At 39.0% G+C, this 26,828-nt stretch overlaps 1 protein-coding gene across 1 annotated transcript in view; it reads left to right on the forward strand.

The window, feature by feature from the left end:
- Window positions 1–26,828, forward strand: part of LOC104289921 (transcription initiation factor TFIID subunit 4-like) — a 223,140-nt gene that overhangs the window by 19,841 nt on the left and 176,471 nt on the right. Inside the window, exon 6 of the mRNA XM_009888953.1 lies at window positions 2,139–2,189. Coding sequence (XP_009887255.1) covers window positions 2,139–2,189 — 51 coding nt within the window. The remainder of the gene's footprint in view (window positions 1–2,138; window positions 2,190–26,828) is intronic.

A 26,828-nucleotide genomic window follows, 5' to 3' on the forward strand; every position in this document is an offset into this window, starting at 1 on the left:
CAGGTTTCCTTTCTTAGTGTGGGGAATAACAGGAGTAGCTCTCTGCTCCTGTACATGAATTCCTGTGAAGGAGAAGGGAAGAAGAAAATACTGAGGGTACATTTAATTGCTTTTCTTTTCCTCCCTCCTTCTAAACGTTCATGTTTTTGCACTGAAGTAGCCTATAAAAAAGCCTCGAGCATAGTTTATAGGAAAGGTGACCATTGCAGCCCTGCTTATGGCTTCATACTCTGGCACATCTTTGGGAACTGTAAACTCCTACAAGTTCCTTTGGGAGCTCTGTAAACTCCTACTCCACATGTTTAAATTTCTTCACAGGGGGATATACTGATTCTCCTGCAGACACTGGTATAATGGAAAAGAGCCCATATTGCCAGATGTGGCATAGATCAGGAATTCAAGTACTTGGCCTGGGGAATATCCAGAAATCCTTAACAACGAAATTGCTCTGCCTGGAGGAGGACCTCCAGCAGGATGCCTGTAACAAGTGCAGCACTGCCGGGGTCTGTACTGGACCTGCCCAGCTTCATGTCTTTATCAGTGACCCGAAGGATATGGCAGAACGCACTCTAAAGTTTGCAGATGACACAAGTTGGGGAGGAGCAGTTGGTACGCACAGGGGCAGAGCCGCTGCTCTGAGAGACCTGAGCAGGCTGTGAGAGAGGGTTGACAGGGAACTTGCGAAATTCAACAAGGAGAAACGTAACGTCAGGCATGTGGGAAGGACTAACCCCTCGTAACAATACAGGCCGGGGAGCAGCTCTGCTGAGAAGGACATGGGGACCCTGGCAGACAGACAGCAAGCTCAACGTGAGGCAGCAATGAAGGCTAACTGCCTCCTGGGCTGTATTAACAGGAGCGTAGCCAGTAGGTAAACTGATTTATATCCCTTTACTCAGCTCTCATTAGACTGCATCTGGAATAACACGTACCTGGTTTTGGGCCCCCCAGTACAAAGAAGACATGCGTTGGAGCAGGTCCAGCGGCACGTCCCCAGCCTGGCCAGGGAGCTGGAGCGCTTCCCTTTGAGGATAGGCTTCGGGGGGACCTGATAGCAGCCCCCCAGTACTTAGGAGGAGGTTATGGAGAAGACCAGGATAGGCGCCTTTCAGGAGGGCGAGAGACAACTATCCTCTGAAGTTGGGTGTTTTTGCCCTGTGAGTACAGGATATAGTAAGAAGTTAAATATTCTGGTGAGCAAGCGCTATGAGGCTGTTGTATTTAACCCCAGCCAGCAGCTAAACATCACGCAGCTGCTCGCTCACTCCCCCCAGTTGCAATGGGGTAGAGAATCAGAAGAGTAAAAGTGATGGAAAACTCATGGGCTGAGTTAAAGACAATTCAATAGGCAAGGCAAAAGCTCCACATGCAAGCAAAGCAAAACAAGGAATTCATTCACTACTTCCCATCGGCAGGCAGGGGTTCAGCCGTCTCCAGGAAAGCAGGGCTTCATCACACATCATGGATAACTTGGGAAGGTGAACACTGTAACTCCGAACGTTCCACCTTCCTTCTTGCCTCAGCTTTATATACTAAGCATGACATCGTATGGTATGGAATATCCCTTTGGTAAGTTGGGGTCAGCTGTCCTGGCTGCATCTTCTCCCAACTTTTTGAGCCTACTCGCTGGTGGAGCAGTGTGAGGAAGCCGAAAAGTCCTTGACTCTGTGTAAGCACCACTCAGCAATAACTAAAACATCCCTGTATTATCAACACAGTTTCCAGCAGAAATCCAAAACATGGCCCCATATTAGCTACTATGAAGAAAATTAACTACCCCAGCCAGAACCAGCACAGAGGCATACAGGCAGGGGGGAAATAGAGAAGGAGGGTATACGAGACGTTTAATTGTTGTGTGAGCGAGGGCGCTGAGAACCCCGACCTATTGGAAAAGTGGGATTTTCTAGGCGGCTGCTCATGGCATACTTGTCCCAGATTGGAGGCTCGTTTTTCAGAAAATACTTGATTTTTAGTTCAATGTTTTCTTGAGCAGTTTCGTGGAACCTTATAGCATCAGCTTCCCATGAGAAATTATAAGAATTATACTTTATTATTCTTGATTGCTGTGGAAATGTTCATAAAGTTGAAAGAAACGTATTGCAAAAAAGTCCTGATAATATTTTTTTTTTTCTTTTAAGAATTCAGAAAGAACTTGCAGAAATTACATTAGACCCTCCGCCAAACTGTAGGTAAGTTCAACTGGATTTTATTAATTTGGAATATGGAAAGGGAATATATGGAACTATGGAGGTTGCATAGGGGAGTGGAGTAAATTTTAGCTATTCTTTTGTGCTGATTACTGAGTAATTTTGGAATAAAAGCCGATAGAACAAGTGTTTGCCTACATACAAGGAATTGATATGACATACTTCCTGGTAACAAAAATAATGGTAAAAACTGATGAACTCTACGATGCATTAACAGATACAGGGTAAAATCAGATTGCCCTTCATTTGAGGTATTAAATCAATAGCATTTTGTTTGATTCTGTAAAATGTAGTTTTGGTGGCAGTTGCCGGTATGTTTGATTCTTTTTTCTTACAAATTGTTAACACACTGTGAATATAATGGAGAAGGAAAAATGTTATAGGCACAAACTGTTAATCTTCTGACTGTGTTTCTGGTGATCAATTACATTATTCGGTGGAAACTTCCTGAAATAGAGTATATCATTGCGTAGCCTTTCTAATAATGACTTTGTGCTTATGTTTTGGGTTTGTGGTTTTTTTTCCCCCTTTGGTCAGGTATGTTTACTTTCGGTGTGTTTAAAATTGGCTTTGAAACGAGTAATGAGGTAGGCCTATAAACCCTGGCTGCCTGGTGGCTGGGGCGGTGTACAGTTGTTTTCAGATGGCTGTCTCCGGCTTCTTATCTGTCAGCTTGACATATGGTCAGTGTTGGAGCTGGGCCAGGGCCGCGCAGCGCCGCGCTGCTTAAAGGAGCCCCTGCCACCCCACCTCTCGCGCTCAGAGGTTGGGCTCGGTGCAGAGGAACAGCTTCCATCCAGTCCTGCCAACCCATTTCAACTGATGTGGTTAGTAGGATTCATTCTATTAGTGCAGTAAAAAGAAAGATTGATAGAAATGGCTGATTGCATGCGGCTTTTATAATGAATCCCAGTACGTTTCAGTATCGAATTAACTAAGCAACTGGTAGTAAAAATGACAGTCAGCTTTATTGTTTTGGTCTCTTGACAAAAGTATGTGTGAGAAAATATTCTAACAAGATTTGATGTGGTTGTGCTGGATCTCAAGATATAAGTCAAGTGGCTCTGTACTAAAGCGCTGCGTGGTGAAGTAGCCTTGCAATAATAGCGTTCAAAGAGTATTTCAGTCAATTAGGATGAACGGTTCTTTGCTAGATAAAACATTTTAATAGCTAAGCTGTTCTGTCATACTTACGACTGTGTGTGAGTCTTCAATCACATCAAAGCTGTTTCAAATGGCAGATCTTTACTTAGGTGTTGATGACTGATGCCTATTAGTGGATTGATTTGCTGAGATGAATATAAAACTTCAGTCTGTTGTAGAAGAATGCATAAGTCTTTGAACTGAGTCTAAAAGGCTTATAGTTTTTACAGCAGAGTCATTTGTTCTAGTTTTCTAAATCTTTCCCTTTGTAACAAAGCAGTTGTTTCAGTATACAAGATACTGTTATTTGATTTTCTTTTGCTAGCAAGTGTAAAGTGAACATTGGCTGTCTCAGTGCAAAGCCCATCGGTGACTTACAATTAAAAAAATAACAAGTGAGCTGGAGAATTCCTGCGTTCTTAAAAAAATTATTTACACTAATGGTAAAATAGCAGTAATGTGCACTGCACGATGATGTTTTCCAAAATCAAAAAATTATATCCAACTTCATGTGTCTGCTGCTTTAACACAGTTCTTAAGATGCAGAATTGTTTCATGTTGTGATCTTGATAGATAACCATTAGTAGCTTTACTATTAGCAAATATGTTTTTATAGTCAATACGGAATCACTTCATTTAGTTTTATGCTCTGTTGACACAGTCTAAACAGTGTTTTCATTTGAACTTCATCTATTTTCTATTATAGTTAAACATCACAAAATAAATACATCAGCCAGACATGAAGAAAGCCAAGCTATAGTACAGTGTATCTTACCTTAAAGTATTCATATGTCCTTTTTTGTTTTTAGGGAAATTTACATCATTGTTATAACAGGTGTTAGATTTTCTCTAAACAAACTTCTTTCATAAAGATAAGTTCTTTACAGATGTAGGCTACTTTAAATGGTTGTGATTCCAGCTTACCTTCACTGTGTGTCCTCTTTTATATATAAAATAAATCACAATTGGGCAACAGGAATGTGATAAATCTCAAAACTAAACATCACAGAAGACGTGAAGGAAAGCTGTCTTATTCAAGAATACACTCTGAGCAGTTATTCAGGAACTTCTGATAGGCAGGATATTGAGCTGAACTGGAACTTGGGTGGAATATTGCAAGATGCGTTGCGTTAACTTTCTGTTAACTACAGCAGGCTAAAGCTTCAGGTTTGTCTCATTCAGGGAAAAAACCCTAAATGGAACAGTATCTGTAGTACCATAGCATCCCTCAATGGCATGCTAGGCTACACAGTCAGTACAAGCTCCAAGGGAGTTGCAGCTTCCACTTCTGCAGCAGCTGCAATCTTAACGCTTCTCCCGCCTTGTCCCCAGGAAGAGAATAGGCTGTATAATCTTCTTGTTTGTCTGGAAGACAAAAAAAGTCTTGCTCGCACATGTGCCTTGCAATTGGCAGATTATCACTGCTGTGACTTGCAGCATCTTTCCAAAACTGTGGTAAGCTGTGGATTTCAGAGTTCCTAAAAAATCTGTCACATTTGGCTTTAAAAGAAGATTTAATGTTATAAGAAATCGGAGTTGCCTGCCTCCCTTAGGTATTGTTGTATTTCATATTCTGTAGTTTGGGTTCTGGGCAATGGAAAGTCCTCTTGACTCCCCAAACTTTGGATCATTCCTTAGAACTGAGAATGCATAATGTTCCAAGTGTCAAAAAGTTAAGCTGGGGGATGTGTGGGAGTTGAACAGTGTAATCATTGCTATTTTTGGAGGAAGGCATGTCATAAAAAAAGCCTGTTATACCTCACGTTTAACAGAAATAACTGGATGGTTTCTAGTACGTGTTGTGTGTGTCATGTTCCCCCCCCCCCCCCCTCCTTACTTTTGTATACAGCTGAATTTACTGTCAAAGACAGTCCTGAATGCTAAGCAGGTACGTTTGTATTTTAAATCTGCATCATTGTGAAATTCTAGTTTGTCAGGAGACAGTATACCTAAATTGTAGACGTTTGCCACTCTGCTCTTTTTTCCTCCTCATTGAAATACCAAAGCTTGATTGCTAGAAATGTTGCACATATTATACCTCGGCGTAGTGCAGAATATACCTTTTCTCATTGGAGATAAACCCCTCATCTTTAAGTATCATTTTCATATATTGTTTTGCTGGAAGAGGGGAATAGTTGGGAATTCTTGTGTCTAAGATAATGCCTTTTCAAACTTTCCCATATTTTGGACTGCATCTTGTCCAAGACAATAGATTTCGTAGAATGCAACTTCTATTGTCAGCATTGTCTACTATTTCGCTTCTCACTGGCAAGAGAACAACATCTCTGTGGCAACTTATACCAATTGCTTACATGGGAAAATACTATTTGGAAAGTATTTAATGTATTTTTAGCTTCTTTCAATGTGAACTTAGCAGCTGGAAACAAGGAGAGCCAACACAAAGGGAGAGCAGCTCTCTGTGGACACCACTTGGAGCAACTGCTCAAAATTTTCCTATTAAGTCACTGTTGTTCCCTATCTTTCTCTTCATGTTTTCTTTTGATGTTCTCTAGCATATTTGTCACCATTCTTCTCTTTTCTATGTATTTACTGCAATTCCTTTTGTGTGTATACATTTTACTGCTTTTTCACTGTAGCAATATGGGTGATACTTGAGGCTTAGAAATAAAAAGGGCTGTGCAGCTTGGTGGGCAAATTGACTGGTTCCCATCCCAAAACAATAATTTGAAAACCCTGCATGTAGTCTTATCTCTTGTATTAGTTGGAATCATGACATTAATTCCTTGCTTCCTATACTTTCTGTGAAATCAAGAAATAACCGACATATCTGATCACACTGAAAAGACTTAAAACTCATTTTTTGTGGGGGGGTGGGGGTGATGTAGAGAAGAGCCAAGTGGAATGGCTAATTACTCAGCTTGGCTTAGGGAGAGAGGTCAGTGTGCCTCATGATGGAATGGCTAATTAGGGAGAGAGGTCAGTGTGCCTCATGGACGTTTCTTGCGCTGTTAATGGCTGTATGGAGTCTGACATTCCTGTTCAATATTGTTCTGGCTCAGTTTTTGCTGAAATGATGGGGCCATGATCTTTACAACTCTAAGGGCTTGTGTGAATTCCATCAATTTAACTCATTGTTCTTGGGGCCATTTGTTTAAACTCTTGCCTAGCGCTACTTTAAAGCTAAGGAGATGGCAGAAGTGTCAGGAGCAGAAAAGAAACGTTAGCGTGATTTCATGGGAAGACTGGGAGGGAGAAGATTGCCAACCTTGCTCTATGATGCAGAGAGATAGAGGTGTAGGGACCTAGAGCAGCAGGTACAGCAAGTGTCTCATGCTGCCCTGGGCTACTCGAGTCTCCTTCCTTCCCTCTCCCTCGAGGAACTTGTTAAGGAAGTCTTTCCCTCTTCCCTCTGTGTGCGCACACAAACACACAAGCCTGCGGGACACTCAGAGAGATTTCCAATGTGGGCAAAGAGATGCCTTGCAAAGTTTTTTAGGTCATATGCTCACAACAACAGTTTGACTTCGGGGGGGTGTGTGTGTGTGTCTGAATAATCTCGGGTATATATGTTTCCTTAAAATATTTGAATAAATGTGAAAATATTTTGAGAAGGCAGAGTAATAATGCCTTCTCCCAATGCAAAAATGATTCCTCTTGGGTGCTGGAAGGATTCTGTTTTGAACGTAATTTGCTTAACCTATATTTTCTTCTCTTCTGATTAGTCTCCTTTAGTTTGCACAGAGAGTTTATTTAGTGATTTTAGTAGCATTAAGTGCTAGTTCGGTAACGCTGCATTCGCTTAGGTAGTGTCCACTTCCTGCTTCACTACCTGTAGATGCCAGTTGAGTTCTTTTCGCTCTTGTGCTGAAGGCACAGACTACTTCAGTGAGGTGCTTCCTTGCTCTGTAACCAAAGAAGAAACTTCTAGGCAGCATAGGCACAGAACAGCGTGTCTTTATTTGCTGATTCCTTCATAAAACTCTAGAAGTGCAAAAGGTGACCGGCATCATACCCATGGTTGTCGTATCCCTTAGAAGGAGTACGGGAGTCTGGTGACTCCTCTGGCTAATGAAAAACTTAATCCTATTTCTTCTGATAGGGATTTCACCAAAGGAGGAGGAGCACCTAGACACAAAATTCAAGTGGAAAAAAAATCCCCAAGATCTAGCAGCTTATATTTTTATTTTAAAAGGAACTGTGATCAGTGATTTTGACTGTTTGAGTTAGGGATGCATCAGTCTGTTGCCATAGGCACATGACTGCGATGCGTGTGATGCTAATGTGCGAGGGAGATGAAAACCGGAATACGGAATGCTTTCTTTGAACGTTTTTCCTCGCAAACATTTCCAGCCTCCTTGGCTTGAATCTGGGCTCTCTTCCCGTTGTATTACATTACCCATGGAGTTTACCTTCTGCTTGTATAAGCTTACTTTGATCTGCTGCTTGTTTTATATAACCTTCTAGAGAAAATGCGACACAGAAAATTGTATATGACTTTGCATGGGTGGGCCTCTTAAGAATTTACAGCAAATACCAAAACTTAATCAAAAAGATACATATAGAAGCGGGTGATATTGAAGTGCAGAATCCTGTTGTTTTTACATCTGTGATGTATCCACATTCATTTGAGGATAAGAATGAAAGTAAAATGTATTTGAGTGCTCGTTGCAACTGCTTTATTTTTTATTCCCTTTCTGCTTCAAAAGCAGCAAGAAACATGTCCCAAAGACATGCAAGTTAACGATCGCACTGGGATTATCTTTTATAATAGCAACTATACTATATTTTATCACTTGAGTTAGCTTGCTTGTTTTTCATAACTGGTGGGCTTTTAAAATTTATTACCTTGGTACCTTGAAGTACCTTGGATGAAAAGTGTCAGGTTACTTTTTAATATGTAATCTTTTAATTCCTTTAGCTATTTTCTTTTAAGACAGTGCGGGACAGTGTCACTTGTGCTTTAAGGTCTGAAGCATGTGACTGTGCTAAACCATTTTTTAAAAATATCTGTTTATTTTCAGTGTAAAAGTGACTCTAGACCTTTCACTGTCATGTTGTTCACAAAGCATCTGTTTTTAAAAAATAACACACAGATGTTTCTTTTCATGGGTCTTCCATGTGTCAAGATGCAGTGTACTTGGAAGGTTATCTAAAATATAGCTCATGTTTCTTTAGTGATCTGATATCCTTGAAAATGTATGTTTGATATGAAAAATTATTAGACAGCACCAAGCTTTTGTTTTGTTTTGTTTTCATTGAATAAACTGAATTCTGAATATCTACTTGATTCCATTTCTGCTTGTGGTCGTGGGGTGATACTAGGATTGATTAGATGCAGCATTCAAAAGCTTCAGGATGTATTGCGGGCATTGGTGACTAGAAACCTTAGCAACTTCCATGAAGATGGGAGCCGGGGCGGGGGGGAAAGGCAGTAAAGGGATCCTGCCGCTGGCGACTTGCCAGGACCGGCAACTTCACTCACTGATGATGAAGTAAGGAACTGGCTAGCAACACCCATTAATACCTCCTAGCTTAACAATACCTCCACATGATTTCTGCCAGTTCTCCCCGTTTTCGAATGATGACAACTTCTCTCTCAGGAGAGAAAAGAGAAAATAGTATTAGAGAAGAATGAGAGTACTTTAGAGAGTACTGTGTATGTGCAGATTTGGAAGGTCGAGAGATGCCGGAGAGGATCCCATGGGACAGCTGAAGCAGGGAAATATGTGGAGATTGGGGCGTAAGGAGGGGTTGTGATGATCACAACTTTCTTGAAGCGAGAAAGGGCAGAAAAGTGCTCAAAAATGAGACTGTGATGGACGTGGAAGGGATCCTTGATATTTGCAGTGTGCTTAGTGTACAAGATTAGTAAAGCTCTAGTTTAAATTGCAAGTGTGGGGAAGGTGGAGGATTGTAACAAGGCTGAAAAGAAACTCTCTGATGCTTTTAGCATGGGGAATTCTGAAGAGAGACATTTTCTGCCAGTGGTTTCACATTGAGTTGCAGCTGGTCTTTGTAAGGCAGTCTCCTAGGAAGTACAAGGGCAGTCCCCAAAGCTTTCAGCTCCAGAATTTTTCAGACTACTTTCCATAGACATTTCTTTTGCCCTCTCCTACATAGCTAAACAAAATTTTGGGTTTTGTTTTTGTTTTTTTTTTTCCTAAGAGCCTGAATTCGGTTTATAACATAAAACTGATATTATATATGCATGTTTTATAATCTCCTCAATACGGCCCTCATAAAACACCAAAAAAACCCCTCCCTTCACTAAGCACTAAAATAAAAGTGTGTTAAATAAACAGTCATTGCTTGCCAGCAAGGGAAACAAAAGCACTTAGACTGAGACTTTGCATCATTGTTAGGAGACTTTGCAAAGAAATATCTAAATGTGTAGCTTTTAAATTTAGTTAGCTATTTCTGTGGGGTTTTTTTTACCTTTTTTTCTTTTCTAAATGTTGATGAACACGTGTAAAAACTACATAAGGATCAATTTATTAACGAAAATTCGACGGAGCAGAGTTATATGAAAGTGTGACTGTAGTAGGTACTATTGCACTGAACAAGCAGTCACTGCCATTTCATGGTAATCATGTAAGAAACATGCTTTTATTAGCAACTCATTACCCTTTAGTAAATTACTCATTATTGAATAAATGGGGGAAATGGAAGGTACTTTGTTGGTTGGGACTGACAGCATTACTGATAATGAAGTATTTGTTTCCTTAAATAAATGGCACAATCTCAGAAGTGCCTAACGCTGTTGTCTTCAGTACATCCCCATTTGGTCAAAATTTGAACTCTGATCTTCCATGTAATACTTAAAAATCATTTCCTTTTTAAAAAAACTTTTAAAAAGCATCTGACAAATTCATGTTATTTCCTGAATGCCATTGTCTACCTCTTATTCCTTCCAAAGAAAAAATAGTGTTTTCCTCTCTCCTTAGAAATCTATTTTTAAAAAAAATCAATCTTTCTCAGTTCCAATACCACAATTCTACAGCTTTTTAGCAGCTGTTAACTTAAGCACTTTATTATTTTGGGTTTTTTTTTTTTGGTTTGGCTTTTTTTGTTGTTGCTGGTTTTGTTTTGTTGTTACATAGGCATGACAGTCTAAGGCAATACTGTAATTTATCTTTTATATTTGGTATACACGGAATGTGTACAGATTTACAATTAATAGTCTGAATTTAATGAAATTGTTTTCTAAAATCTTCTGGCAGAAAAGCTGCATTTTAAGACTAAAAGCTCGTGAACTAGTAACAGAGCATGCTTTACAGTGTTTCGGAAACAAACTATGAAATTGATCTGGGTGCTGTTTTCTTGGTGTGCAATAAAACTTATTTATGCTGTAGTTACACATTTGCAGCTTTGTTACAAGCTTTTTGGGGTATCTAATTGGCTGCAGCTTTGAATCATATCATAACACATGCCAAATGTTGCTAATTACAATTAAGATATCTACTTGAAATAATCTTTGTTTTCATTTTCTCTGACAATTTATTTTTTTCACTTATTTACATGCCTTTAATTTTTCATTTTAACAGTTCTTGCAGCACTTTAATTTATTTTTGTTTCAAAGCTGTGGAATTGGATTAAACAGGGTTTTTTAAACACTTCCATGTTGCTTGGAAAGAAGCCAGTTACTGTGTATCGGCTTAATAGAAACCATGCTTAGCAGTGCCTCACATATGGCAGCTCGTGTTTGTGTGGTAAGGCATTATGTATTTTAAATATTACCTTTTATACGATAGTCAAATTTATGCCAGAATCTGAAGTTTCCTCTGATTAATGTTAACAAAAATAGCAGAGAGCCAACTGTTTCTGTTTTTTAGGGAGAAATATGTAATTAAATACATAAATTACTGTCTGCTCTGCACAAAAGCCATATTTATGTGGCCTTTATTAACTTGAGATGCATACTGTGCCTAGAGAAGGCTGTAGGTGAGTGATAATATGCTTTCTTGACACTTTAGCCTTTTAATGTTGTAAATATTGTAGAGGCCAAGATGGTGACTCTGTAGCTAAGGCTGAAATATAAGGGTTTGCACTTCATTTAGGAGATTGAGTTATATTTGAAGAATAAGTGGTACACAGTTACAGCAATTACTCTTTGAGTAACACTTGACACAGCTGACAACTTAAAGCTTAAATTTCTCAGGGTTTTTTTTCTGGTTTGGATGTTGTTTGTTGGTGGGTTTTTTATTTTATTTTATTTAAAAGTTAGTATAACCTTTATGAAATTTGGAGCTGTTAAAGGCATTTGTTCTGGATTGTCTGTAGACAGTCTTTTTGTATAAAATTCAGCAGAGACTCTTCATAATGAAATTTCTTTATCAGAAAATAATATTTTCAGTAGAGAAATAGTGAATAATTTCCTTCTTTCAAAACAATTGCCTCATTTTTAGTACAGGTTGGTTTTTTGGGGGAGAAGAGCCTTTTATTTCTGCAAGATTAGCTGATGTTCATTTTAACTTTTGTTTGGGAGGTATTAACAGCAATGACCACTGAAAATATACATCATAAATCTAATAGAGGTTATTATCCTTCTTATTATAACTTCAAAATTGCCAAAGTAAATTCTTTTCTTTCGATGATACCAGTGCAGTATCTTCTGCATCAATCATAATTATATGGGTAATGCATATAAACCTGTAGTAACAAATTGGATTTATTTTACATTTTAAGGTGTTCTAATTCTGAAATGACAAATAAGTGTTTTATTACATTAATTTATGATTAGTCTGTTCACACATAAGAAGGCAGTGTTTAGGACTAATAGATTTTTTTTTTTTTTTGAGATAAATACAATGTGCTTAGCATAACTATGTGGTGTCAAGAGTAAGGTCATTTTACCATAGGTGTTATCCAGATAATTTAAAAATGCTGTACACTCTCGCTGTTTGATATCTTCGGTAGCCTAAATAGGATAAATATATATATTACCTCAAAAATTAGGCAAGTTATAACCCTTCAAAAGAAGATGGATGGAATGTAACACATTTAATTTTCAGAGGAGTTTATGATTGAAAAATTAGATGTCTGCCTAGCCTGCAATTTCAAATTTCTTGATATAAATAATTGATTGCTAAGCTCATAGCTGTGGCATTTCGACTAGGGTTGCAAACCAGGGGCGGCGGGGGGGGAAGGTTCAAATTTGGTGCTTGCAGCCAGGGTGGGTTCACAGCAAAACTAGTTTCAGAACCGCTACGGTCAATGCAGTGCTACCTTTTGCATTGACATAAAGTAGCCGTGGGTGGGATTCGTTAAGTGTTCTGGGTTGAACTGTTGGCTGGAATTAACTGGGCTTGAACGTTGCACGGGAATTTTGACTGAGTCTCTAACATGAAAATGGACTGTTGCCGTTATTTCAGATTTTGTTGGGTAGCTTGAAAAGAATGGCATTCTTGGCTGGATTTATGATGGAAGCGTCTGGGATTTGATTACTGGGTAAGCGTTATCCTTGATCCACATTATACTGGAGTAAGTTTATTTTTCTGCACCAGGCATCATAGCAAACACTCTGGCTTGCTCATTCAAAATACTTTGTGGGAGTGCACGTTTTTGGCACTGCATCTCTCGGACTGATTTTGCTGGCTGGGTCAGAAACACAACCGTGGCTTCTTGTATCTCCTGCGTACAGTCTGCCACGTTGCCTGCCGAAAACAATCCTCTGACGTCATTTTGTGCCTCAGGTACACAGAGCAGGTTCTTCATCTTGCCTCTCCCTTTCCTGAGGTACTTGTGTAAGATCTGCTATAGTCTGGCACAGAGAAAGTAACCAGCTGTAGTGAGGGGGAAAAAACCTAACACCCAACGCACCCCCCTGTAATTAGCTGTTTGTCTTATTTGCGTTCTGTTACAGATAAAACAAGACCTGTCAGTCTATGAAAAATATTTCTAAAAGAGGGCTTCCTTCACTGCCATGTCTTACTCACAGCAATGTCCTGTCTGTAGCAGCAAGAACAGTAAAACACTTTGACACACAGTGCGTACATTACAAAAATGAAGTGTCATAGCAAAAATAGCTGTAAACATTTTCACAGTCACTTGTCATTGCACGTTTGAAGGTGGGAAATTTTTAGAGATGACGACTCAATTTTCTTCCTTCCCTCCATGTCTGGGCTGCCTAGAAGGGAAGATGTGTCTACTTAATATGGCATTTGAATGGGCTGTTGTGGGCACAACTACTAGAATCGTGTTTGAGTATGTTCCTCAACAGTCTATTAACACAGTGATTAGACATCGATGCAAGAGGATTTTTTTGAATTTTGATGCAGCATTAACTGAATTACAGTTTTGGGTTTTTTGTTTTTTGGGGTTTTTTTAATTTGTAAACCATAGTCTTCGAAGAATAAGATCAGGTGATCACAAGTATCATTGGGAAGCTGTCTAGCTGATAAGCATCACATAATCAACTCGAAAATCTCACTTGAGTCTAAATTACTGTAGTGTAAATCAGATCTAAATTCATGATTCGAGTATAATGACCTCCTGCATTACAAACATCCCTGAGAGATATTTAATTAATAATGTATATTAACTGTGAGTGTTTTGGCACATATGTGTAGCATACATTTTTAGGTAGCCACAAACACAGCCACAAAAGCCCACAATGTGATGGCTGTAGGATGACGCATTTTTAAGATGTTCTGCAACAACCTGCTTTGCTCCTTACTGAATACAAATAGCTGAGGGATGACAGCCATCTTGGTTTCAGTAGAATCTTTATGATTTATATGATAATGATAATTTTATTCTGCTGCCAGTACAGAGCACTTTGCAGACTGATATCAAGGTTAATTGTCACTTTTGAGAAGAAGTGGAGCACAGTCTGCCAACCTGATGCTCGGCTCAGCTGAGAGATAATTGTTATTCAAGTAGTATTTAAATGAGCCCAAATGCTGATAAATACACAACCAAAATATTTTATTTTTTTTCTCTCATGTTCATTCACTGTGCTAGAGAATGAGGTCATCACTGTGTATAAATATCACGCTGTATAAATGGACGCTGTAGTAAAAACATTCTGAGTATTTACAGAACTACAAGGAATGGGTTTTCCCCAGTGTGGGCTGCGGGGAAATACTTTAAACTTGAGTTCCTCTTGTCAACACATCTTAATTCTTTTATGTCTGTGGTTGCTTTTAGCAGTTGTACTGTTACCTTACATATGACTCCTTATGCACTGTGACCCGACCTTATTGATGCATCTGAGAGGTTTACAATTTGTACGATGCTTTGCAAGTTCTTAGGGTTACTCCATTCTCCAGGTATCTCACATTGATTCTAAAGATAACTTTGGGGTTTTGCCCTCTAGATTTGGGGAATTGTCAGCAGCCCAGTGGCCACAGAATTAATGCAGAAACATGGAAATATTACTATAAATTAGTAGGTTGGAGGTTTTTTATATCGTTGGTAGCTGCGCAGCTTTTTAAGGGATCTGTTCAGCTGTATGCAACAGTGTAGTCCTATAGTGCAGAGAGCCAGGAGGCTGTCCCAAAATCTGGGAATGGCTTTGTTTATTTATTTACACAACCGCTTTCAATTTTGAGTCTTCAAAATTAAGATTTTACCGTGCAGCTTTTCCTCTATTTGAAATATTTTAATCGAATAGAATGCATGTGCTTGATTATACCTGCTGCCCTCCTGGAGGATTTTTTTTTTCCTTGTGTTGTTTAAAAATTATTAGCTGCAGGGGTCTTCTAGCCTTGAGAACTGTTAATTTATTTTGGTGCAGCAGTAGCTGTATCTATACTCGTACTGCTCTTCTTTTCCGTGCTGCCATACTGACTTTTTCCTTATTCACATGAGAGCTTCTGAGTTTATGTTCAGTGATTTGCTTCTTGCTAATGTTTCAGTGAAGTGGGTTCTCTTTGTTTGTTTCTTTTTTTTTTATATTTAGAATGTTAATTTGATGCAATTTTGGGACTAAATTAATAACTGTAGTCACATTATATTGTAAATACATCTAAAATTAGCACAAAGCACAGTAAAATTATAGAATAGTTACATTTCAGACTTCAAGAAGTAAAGATAAAATAAACTTACATTAGGTTTTTTATGTGAAGGGGATGGGTTTTGCCATGACCATCCATAAATTCCTGGCTAAGATGTTTGTGTATTACTTTTGTAGGAGGCCAGTTCATTACTTACTGGTAAGAGACCACTTTCTTGTTAATTCTGTTGTTTAATATGCATTATAATCCTGTGGCTAAGAAACATAAATTCTTAGATGGATTGTTTTCAGTCCTAAACACTTCCATACGTTTTTGTAACATTTTTAGATTCTGTATGCCTTAGTGGCTTTCCACATGACTAATGAAGATTTTAACAAACAAAATGGAAAAGGGCCAACTTGTAATTGTTAGTGCAGTAGCATAATCAGCCATACACGGTTTGTTTGTTATAGCGCAGCAACAGAACAATGTTTCAAAGAGAAAACATGCAGAGATGATTAGTAAGTACCACAGTGATGTGAGACTGTCCAACTACAGAAGCAGTCTAGCTGGGTTATTCATACAAATACTTCAGTATACGCTTACATTTTTCTTATCATAAGGGGCACCAATAATGTCTTATTTTAGCAGCCATTTATATTGAGTTACTAAGAAAAAAAAAGGTTTTTTGTGGTTTTTTTTTTTCCTTTTCTTGAATAAATGAATGTGTTGTAGAAGTGTAGCAAATGCTGCATGTTGTACAAAGGACTAAACCGATTACAGCTTATTGTATGCAAATATGAAGAGGTGAAAAATATCTGGCAGGAAGACAGTTACTTTTAAACAATAAAAAGTTTATCAGGTGTTTATCAAAGATACAGATAAGTACCTTCAGGATTTATATTTTAGCAATTAAAATGGCTACAAAATGAGCATCCTTTCTGACTGTGTATCGATTGAAATGAAGAAATGGAATTGGAAATAGCAATGCAGTGTGCTAAGTAATGGAGAGAACACTCAATTGCATAATAGTTGTTGTTCCTGCTTTTCAATCTATTTTGCTGAATTTGTTGCAAGCAAGCTTTAAAACAAAAAAACCCCTCCAAAACACAGCCAGGAAGAATAAAAGAAAGCAAACCCCCAGACTGTTACTGAGTTTACACAAGAATCTGCACATATTTGATTCTTAAAACTGTGCTGGCACGTGGTCAGTGGAATAAATATAAAACTTCTCATATTTCACTTCCAGAATTTTCATTGTGTCTAACTATTTCTGATACCATTCTGTGTCTTTTTGTGGCAAGTTTGAAGATAGCATTCCACCGTGAATTCTTTCTGGCGTCATCTCAGTCCTAGAAAACGGTCATTCTCTTGGGAATTCAGTATCAAATACAGAATGCTTGTATAGTGAATAGAAGAAGGTAAATTTGCTGCTTATCTGTGGAGAGACAATATATTAGTGTCTATTTTTCAAGAGTAAATGCCATTCAGTCCTAAAATTTCCATTGAGTTTACAGATTAATTTTGCTCAGCATTTCACTCACCCTTTAGCAAAACAATTGGCTTGCAAGCCTTACGCCGTTTTCTTCCAGCTTCTGCTATGTGCTCTTTCATCCCCTTGATACAGTGACTTGAATCATCAGCTTTATCTAAATATGCAGGCTACAAAAGCTGATGAATTGGTTGAATTAGTTTTAAGCTGATTTTAATTAAAAAGTGTCCAGATAGATTCTTGAATTCTTTAGTTTCTGTCTTATTTAGGGTTATATTAAGTCTATTGATTTTAAACTGAATCAATGTAAACCTTGTTTCTAAGGTTTTTTGCAGCTTTTTGACTGGTTTAGCTAAGAGTAGTCTTAAATCATGTGTTTTTCTTGAGCAGTGCAAGTTTATGCATAGGCAAGCCTTCAGCTAGGTGCGCATTTTGCTTCTTTCTTCATTAGTTCTTCCTGAAGAAAAAAGCAGAAAGTCCAGAAACATGACAATCACAAGCAAGTAGTGTGTTGGAGAAATGTCAACTAACCATCATTAACTTCTTGGCCTTTACAAATTGTATAGGTTTCAATTACTTTATTTGACAGGAGCCTTATTTTTAAGTGGGATCAAGTGCACCCTCAGCAAGTTTGTAGACGACACCAAGCTGAGTGGTGCAGCTGACATGCCTGAGGGATGGGATGCCATCCAGAGGGATCTGGACAAGCTGCAGAAGTAGGCCTGTGTGAACCTCATGAGGTTCAACAAGGCCAAGTGCAAGGTCCTGCACCTGGGTCAGGGCTACCCCTGGTATCAACACAGGCTGGGGGATGAAAGGGTTTAGAGCAGCCCTGCCAAGAAAGATTTAGGGGTACTGCTGGACAGTACAACCGTATCTTGGGCTGCATCAAAAGAAGTGTGGCCAGCAGGCTGAGGGAGAGGATTCTGCCCCTCTACTCCGCTCTGCTGGGACTCCACCTGGAACACTGCCTCCAGCTCTGGACCCCTCAGCACAGGAAAGACATGGACCTGTTGGAGCAGGTCCAGAGAAGGGCCATAAAAATGCTCAGAGGGCTGGAGCACCTCTGTTGTGAGGACAGGCTGAGATAGATGGGGTTGTTCAGCCTGGAGAGGAGAAGACTCCGGGGAGACCTTATTGCGGTCTTTCAGTACTTAAAGGGGGCTTTATAAGAAAGATGGGGACAAACTTTTTAGCAGAGCCTGTCACAATAGGACGAGGGGTGATGGTTTTAAACTAAAGATTCAAACTAGATAGGAGGAAGAAGTTCTTTACTGTGGGGGTGGTGAAACACTGGAACTGGTTGCGCAGAGAGGTGGTAGATGCCCGGTCCCTGGAAACATTCAAGATCAGGTTGAATGGGGCTCTGAGCATCATGATCTAATTGAAGACAGCCCTGCTTATTGCAGGGGGGTTGCACTAGATGACGTTTAAAGGTCCCTTCCAACCTAAACCATTCCATGATTATTTTAACACAAAAGATGCTTTTTGGAGGCAAGTGCAACATATGTCATACAACATCGCTTTTGATGGCATCTACTGTAGAGTTTCCATTAAAATGAAATTCTGTAGGGAAGAGAAGGCTCAGGGGGATCTCATCCAAGTGTATAAATAACTAGAGGATGTAAAGAAGATGGAGCCGGGCTCTTTTCAGTGGTGCTCAGTGTCAGGACAAGAGGCAACGGGCACAAACTGAAACACAGGGGGCTCCATATCTAAACATCAGAAAACACTTTTTTCACTGTGAGGGTGACTGAGCACTGGCACAGGTTGCCCAGGGAGGTTGTAGAGTCTCCATCCTTGGAGATACTCAAAAGCTGTCTGGACAGGGTCCTGGGCAATCAGCTATAGATAGCCCTGCTTGAGCAGGATGGTTGTACCAGATGACCTCCAGAGGTCCCTTCCAACCTCAGCCATTCTGTGATTCTGTGATAATTATAATGTCGAGGATTTTTTTCTTGTTGAAAAGCATAAATATTCCAGCATTTTTGAGTTGATAGGTCATTAAAGAACCTAGGGGTCAGTTTATATACTTAGTTTTTTACTGAAACAATGATGGTGAGATGCAGTTTAAAAATAGACCGTGTATGGTGGTTGGCTCACATTCTGTGAGTTTAGCTTTTTTTCATATATAACCATGTTCTTTGCATATTTTGCCTTCGTTGTACCTTAAGAAATCATGTGCAGTGTTTCTTCTTAGAGCTGAGTATAGCTTTTATTTGCACCTATCTGATTGAAACTAAAGGATGAACTTGGAGAAGCCATGGAATAGATGTGTGAAACTTCTGCCCTTTTGGAATTGACTGTTAATTTTTGGCCTGACATTTGAATTGCAGAACTATTTTGTTTGAGCAACATGCAACTACTTTACTCCCCTGGATTGTACTATTTTATATTTAGACCTCTAATAAATTAAACCAGCTGACTGTTGTCTTTTAACAGCAAAGTTTAATACTGTTAAGTGCTTTCACTTGCTTATTTCAGTGAAGTATATATACAGTCATGAAGAACTCTGTTCTTTATCCTGAGCAATTTTTTTTCCCCACTTGAAAGTTACTGGACTCCTTTGCATTTATTGCATTTCCTTTTGAATCAAACCCCAAGAGCCAGCTAGTTCCTTAAGGCTTTCTGAATCCATGCAGCTGAAACCCCTCTTAAACATGTAACCTGTTTCGCATACTCAGACACATCTAAACCCAGATACAGGAGGAGATTGATCAATGACCAGCCTCGGCACGATCCTGCAGAATTGTCAAACCCCTGTTACCAGCAGCGGTGTGGCTCCTGGTCTGCATGATGGAGGATCCCTGCCTGCCCCAGCACTCTCTCCCTGGCATGCCAGAATGGTAGTAGGTGGTTTAAAAGAACCCCATCCATATTACTCAAAATGTTCTTTTATATCAGAACAGTAATATTCTAGTCCTTTTATTTGCTTCTAAAAGCAGTAACTAAATAGCTCAGCAAAAATGGAGTAAACTACACGCTCAAACTTTAATTGCCTTACAATGGTATTCAATCAGCAAGAGAAGGCCTTGCTGATGAGACATTGAGCATCTTGTAGGTTAGATGAAGAACTGGCAATGAATGAGCAAATAAAAAGTCTAGACCTGGACTGGCTCTGTACAGAGTCATGTCATGTGCCACCATACTAAGTTTCTGAAGATGATTCTTAAGTGGCGTTCCTGAGATGGAAAACAGAAGCATCCTTCACCAAAGATGGGGAAGAAGAAATTATCTGAGGGGTGTGTGGAACACTACTGGTTTTAGAGGGAGAGATTCACCTTCTGAAATGTTGAGAGACACTAGTTTAGTGTACAGACTGCATTAAAAAAATACAGTTATGGAATGATTTTTTTGTTTGACAAATAATACGCACGCATTCATTTGACATTTTTATTTAGAAAACCCCAACAAAACCAAACCCCTGAAGGGCTGCACATTAAGGATAGGTATATTGATCAACCTGGAATGCAGTTTTTGCATCATTTTGGTGTGGGTTTTTTTTTCCCTTCCTTCAATTTAATTTAACCGAATACAATTAAAAAAAATCAGTTGTTCTTTGCAGTCCATTAACTTTATAAACCACTTGGATTTCATTTGTGGACAACTTGGTGCATTCTTGTTACTACAAAGCTGTGGTTCTCTAATTTTCAAGGCTTAACAGTTAAAGCTTGTGATTGTCATGCCCCCAGTAACTTTATTAATAAAGTTGAAATTTTATTATTTAATTATGGCTTAATGGAGAGCAGACAGAGTAACTTCAACATTATTATAGATAAGGGTGACACAGAGAGAGGGATGTCCTGTTGCTGACAATCTAAATATTGCTTAAAAGAGATATTTTCCTCAGTTAATCCTGTCTAAAGAGCCACATGATTTCTCATGTAAGATAAGTAAAGATTCCTGAAAAAGCTTTTGAAAATAGCTTTTAAATTGCTATCCAATTTGAAGTAACTGATCCAGAGGATAAATTTAACAAGAAAACCTTTGCTGCCAATTTGTTCATGTATAAACATTCATATTGTAAATAGTCATATGTTTAAGCAAGAACTCTATTTAGACCTTGTGGTTAGTGAACCTGTTCATCATTAAAAATGTCAGTAATAGACCATGTGACATAGTGGCCTTTTTCTACCACAGAATCTAGAAGAAACAATATTAACCAAATAATCCAGATAAATGTTGAAATTAGGGGGAAAACTGAGTGTATGCATTGGGACTTCACTGGGTTCTATGAAAAAGGCAAGAATTTATATCTAGATCAACCACTGAATTGTAGTTGCATTTAGAATGTAGATTGTCTGCAGCAGAATTTGGGAAAAATACTCCTTGTAATGGTAATTCCCTAAAATACCAATGGCACTTAAGACAAGTAAAAAATATATTGGGTACCTGAAGCTGAGAGCGTCTTTCTTACTCTGATAGTTTCCATTCTTCCTAAGTACTTGGAAAACTAGCTATTTAACAGTTTTGGTAACCAGATGTTAATCCCTTGTGGTGTTTCATGGTTTGTCCTAGCCACTTCAGTTACCTCCCTTTGTTTATTTATTTATGTTCTTCTACTTGTTCTTACAAAGGGGTGATGAGCCCTCTAGACTTCTCACTTAGGTCTATACGGGTAAAATGAACAATTCCAGAGTGCCTTCTTGGACTATAAAACTCAGTTGTTTATATTACTTAGTTATTAGAGCAATCTGGCAAGGCTTTGGAGAGCATCAGTCAGTATTCTCCTGAACAAATCTTGAGCATGGCTAGGGAGAAGGAAGGCTGAAAGACCTTCCCATCTGGCAGTTGCATACTTTGAAGGGTAAGGGAGTCCGGACGCAGGCTGTTCTGTGCCAGCTGGCCGTAGTGCCAGCAGACAGTCCTGGCATGTTTAATTTACTGTTATAGGCACAGTCTTTGTCTTATACACCACCACGAACAGAAACCGTGTGAATCCGGGCACCTTTCCATGCTGAGGGCATATATATAAGGGGTTATATATCATTTGTCTGTTAGATTACTTCCAGGTTTCCCCCTTTCTGCTGGGTGCTGTTGAAAGAGTAACTTTCCTAGCTGTGATGGGGCTGTATTTACTCGGAGCGAGGGCCACCAGGTGACACTGGGAAATACTTCGGTGGGCCATGGTTTTGCATAATTGTCTAGACAGGATGTTTTGGGAATGTAACCCTCTCTTCTGAATGCAATGTTGTGTTAGTATTTCGGTGTTACTACGCAGCAATAATATAGTTATTTGTGTCTCTTAAGATGTGAACTTAACACTCGTGTTAAAAGGCGATAGAAATTTGATGAAAATCGTGTGTGAATTAAAAAGGACCCCATGCGCCGAAAGGGAACGAGGCAATTGTGTTTCTGGCTTGTGATGAGAGATCAGAAGTTTGGCGTGTGAGTCCAGCTGGCTGCCAAGAAATATCACCCATATCCCATTTTCGTATTTGGAGCTCTTGGCATTGATGGCAGTCGCTGTTGCTGGCCTTGCAATATGGAAATACTATTGCAAGGCTGTCACTTTAGGTATGCCTCTGTAGACTTTTCAAAAGGTGCTGGGGGCGGGGAGGGAGAAGAGTATTGGTATCACACTTGAAGCTTTTGTTGGCCAGCAATATGAGATTTCGCTTTGCATTGGCAGAAAATGATGCTTTTGCAAGTTTAACTTCTCATATATAAAATGTCTGAGAACTTCCATTGTCTCCCAAAGCAGAGCAGTTGCTAACCTGGTCAAAAGTAACCAAAATGTGCATTCTAATTCTTTAAATGGCTGCTCAGTGACTTTTTACATGGGAGCATAATTGATGGTGTCAGTTTTAATAAATAATTCAGTAGTTCTTTCTCTTTGATTGTATAGCAGGATTTGTGGATAATAGAGGTCTGAGGACTAAGTGTGACTGATGAGAATGGATGGCATATTGCTATCAATCTTGTCACTTTTTACCACGTGTAAAAATTGAATTTGAGTTATTGACCATCCCACAGGATATTTGTCCTCTCACCATGTGTGGACCAAAAACATGCTCAGAAGGCAATTATTAAACTTTGTGCACCTGAAATAACCAATGGTGGTAACATATCTCTAGTGTTGGCTTTACTGATTTTATTTATTTATTAATTTACTACATGGAGAATGCGAAACTCACTTTAATTCTAAATTTCATCAAGTTGGATTTTCTTGTAGTTTAGCTTTAAAAGAAATTTACACTTGTATTTACCATTCTGAATTCAAACTGTAACCATTTCATGGAGTGAAAAAGAGTGTATTTGACTCCTGATAATTATGATGAATGCTTTGTAGTAAAATGACATGGTCAATAAATTAAGATAACAGCATTTATTCTTCTGTGTGTCTTTGCTTCACATAAGGATAACTATGGCTAAATTTGGCTGATTCTGCCTAACTACCGCTTTTTTTCTTTCTCTCTTTTTTGCCTCAGCTGTAGTTTATGATTCATCAGCTTGGAGTCTCTTCCACTCTCAGTCCATCTTCATTCTTAATAGGAATTCTGATTGACTGTGCTCGATTCCTATACATACCTTTGTCTATGGTGATGTCCAGCAAGCAAAATATTGTTGGATGTTTCTTTATTTGGGTGTGTGCAAGGAGAGCAAGAGACCATTTCTATCCACCATGTTTCTTCTTTGTTTTTCCTTGGAATTTTTTTTTTTTTGAATCATTTTCCTTTCAGGGTTCACTGATCCCTGAACATGGTTGGAGCATGGTAAATATTATCTCTGTCCTACCAGCCTTTCCCCTAACCTAAAATAGATCAGTCAAAAATAATACCACGTAATTGCAAGTTGAACAACCTTTTTCTCCTTTGAGAGAGAATATATTATTGCTACTTTTGGGAACTGATTTGATCAGGGAGTATAGTAGAAGTTTAACATCCTTTTAGGTATTTTCCCATAAAAAAGAAGAGAAGCTGTGCCTGAAGACGTGGACTGGAAAGCTTTGCTTCTTCCATGTTCCAAAAGATTGCACATGGAGTTATTTCCCCCCATGCCCCCAACTCCTCTTCCTATATCAACTCCATTCAGTCCAAAAGTTCTCCCTCAAAATAAATATGAACTCTTCTCTACGCCAGTTATTCCACAGTGCTGTCTGTCTGTAGCCCAGGGAATAGTGCTAGGAAGACTCCAGAGCATGCAGCTCCACACTTTGAGCCCCAAGCTCCAGCCTACCTCCTAAATTTTGCTTTCAGATCTCTCCCAGCCTTTCCTCTACTGTCAATATTCTTAGGAGCCATGGACACTAGTTCCACCCAAACGCTTTCTGGGATCCTACACAGATTGCCAAGTCAGGTCTGGTACTTTGGTGTTTAGAAGGCTGGTCAACATATGGTCTTACCTGTGATCATTAAACTAGCTGTGTGTTTGATAATTCGTCCCCTGTTCCCTTTCCTTCCCACTGCAGGACCTTTTTTCTCCTGAGCATCAGCAATAGGGAATAATACCCTGGATGTCAGTTGCTCTGTGCTGTCCCTGTAACCCTCTTGTTGATGTATCTGTCTTTGTGTGTTTGTTTTTGGGGTGTTTCGGTTTGTTTTTTTTTTTTCTTTGACTGCAGTGGTTTGTGTTTGGTTGGTTCATGTTTTTGGTTTTTTTTTTCCCTTTGGCCAAACTGTCTTCAAAGGAGAGTATATTTATTCCTGGCACCCATAAGCTTCCTGCAACAGGTGCATACATGCTATACATGTTACACGTCATACATGAACTGAGAAATCTTCAATTGCCAAGTTTGTCTTAAATCATTATATAATGCCATAGCATGCTCTAGAAGTTATTCCTGTTCATAGCTTTAAACTTATTGTGCCTGTGTGTGTTCCAGTAGAGGCCAGAAGGTTAGCGCACAGGTAATACGTAAATTTTTGTAGTCTGAATGGGGTGAGGGCTTGATTACCTCCCTTCACCGTGAGGCATGCAAAGTACTAGGGCATATTGCAAAACTTCTGTTAAAGCCAAAACAAGCTGTACTTTAGGATTAGGATTTGGATTTTATTACTGAGAAATCTGTGGAGTTGAACTTCACCTTTTGATGGGGGACAGGATGGGAAGGCATTTTGGTAGACAACTGAAGGTCCATTAAAATAATTCAAAACACTGGCACAGATGAATAGACAATATTGTTAAGTTGATTGCTACATGATGAAACTTTTCCAACTGAAATGAAATGCCAAGCATCTGCTGTTTGCATCAGTGGATAAGGAACTGTGTCCTGTTTAAAACATACAGGCTCCCCTCCACTGACCTGTCTATGCTTATTCAACTTTGTCTACAATCCCAATTTACAGTTTATATCCTCTCCAGACTGAGTATCAATAAGGTATAAATATCTTGAATAGATGTAGTCATAATACATTTAAAATAAATTCATTTCTAACATGACTATCTGGAGGCTAGAAGCATTTCATCAGGTATAGACCTCAATACTGTATTATTTTACTAGATGTATTGTTTCATTCACAAAACAGCATTTGTATTATTTGAAGACATCCTAGCATAATATTGGGTTTCTAGAAATAGCTAAATAGCAAATAAGATTACGTTTTTGTATGACAGTCATATATACTCTGTACTATTCTCTGGAAGGATAATGGAATACTACTCTGTGGCTTAAACTGGCTTAGCTTCTGAACTCTATTTTAAACCTTCATAGCAGTAAGCTTGTATGCTGTAATATATGCTCATTTCTCTAATGCTAAGCTTACACTTGTTAAAGCTCCAGCTTCCAGTAAATATCCCTGTTTGTGAAAGCATCTCCTAGAACTTCTCCTTCTTGCCTTCCTGAAGACCAGAAATACAGTTTTTATGGGTTTTTTGTTTACTTTTTAATCTGGTTTTCAATGGGAAAAGATTATACAATCATAGTGTTGTTTCTGAAGTTTTTAGAGAGGAAGCTGAGTGGCTAATTTCAACCAATTTGACAGGAAAGTAGGAGTCTAAAAAATGCTAAATTCCTACAATAAGCCTACACGCCATATGGCCCAGAGCCCACACGTAATCCTTGCAGCTATTGCTTTCGTGTGCCAGTGGCCAGGGGGCAACATGTTCCCTCTCATCACATATTCAACAGATCGTCTCGAAAGCAAGAGAGCCAATTTCTTCCAACAGCTTCTCTAGTGAAATAAGCTCAGAAGGAACACAAACGGTCAAAACACGCTTCCCGACTTTCTTTGGATAGGCAAAAGTTCCTAAACTGTTTAGGGATACGTTTAATATTAAGAGGGAACTGGGTTTTGGAAGTACCTCCATCTGTGCTCACCACACACAATATTAAGAGGGATCTGCTCTTTTGGAGAGAGCTAGAGCAGACAGTTTTCCCGGTGCCTTTCTCTTTCTCCGTGCCTCAGGCTGCCAAATACCAGGTATTGTGGGAGGACAGTGCAGAACTGTGATCACTCTGTAAGTTCTTGAACTATTTTTTTGACAAAAAGACTTTGCAGTATCTTTCTGGGTTGACCGATAAGTGATATACCTTTTGATATGCTGTAGCCAATAAGGTAAAAGTGCCCTCTATCCCAATTTTCATATTTCCACAAGAGCTTGACTGGCGTTAATAGTGTGCTCTCCCTGTATTTGAGCTTATGTGCAAAACCACATCTGTTACTAATTTAGCTGTCAGGTGTGTGGAATGAATTTTCCCTTCCAAGTCATACAGCTATTATCACTTTAGCATAGACCACGTTTAATGGTAGAACAGAGAATCCAAAAAAAAAAAAGGTATTATGTTTTAGTGGTTGGTGCGTTCTGGAGAAGGAAGAAGAGCCAGCAAAGTGCTCATATATATAAAGGAAATTGGAATTTCAGAATATGCTTCCTAGTTAGTCTACCTATTGTAAGAGGAACAGTTTTACTGGTGTTAACTAAGGAAGTCCTCAGTTCTGTTTTTCTTTTCTTACCATTGGTCTATATAGAGGTGTGAATTTTTCATGTCTTGCTCAGATGACGTGAATTTGGGTGTCTTGTGAAATGCAACTTATGCACTTAGTTTGCCTACATATCTCTGTCAATCCTGTCAGCTGCTCCTTTTTTTCTCAGTACTGTCCCCTCCCCCAATCACTGGCCAAATTTCAGTCAAATTTGACAGAGGGA

Source organism: Charadrius vociferus, unplaced genomic scaffold, assembly GCF_000708025.1.
Source record: "Charadrius vociferus isolate BGI_N301 unplaced genomic scaffold, ASM70802v2 scaffold217, whole genome shotgun sequence".
Lineage (NCBI taxonomy): Eukaryota > Metazoa > Chordata > Aves > Charadriiformes > Charadriidae > Charadrius > Charadrius vociferus.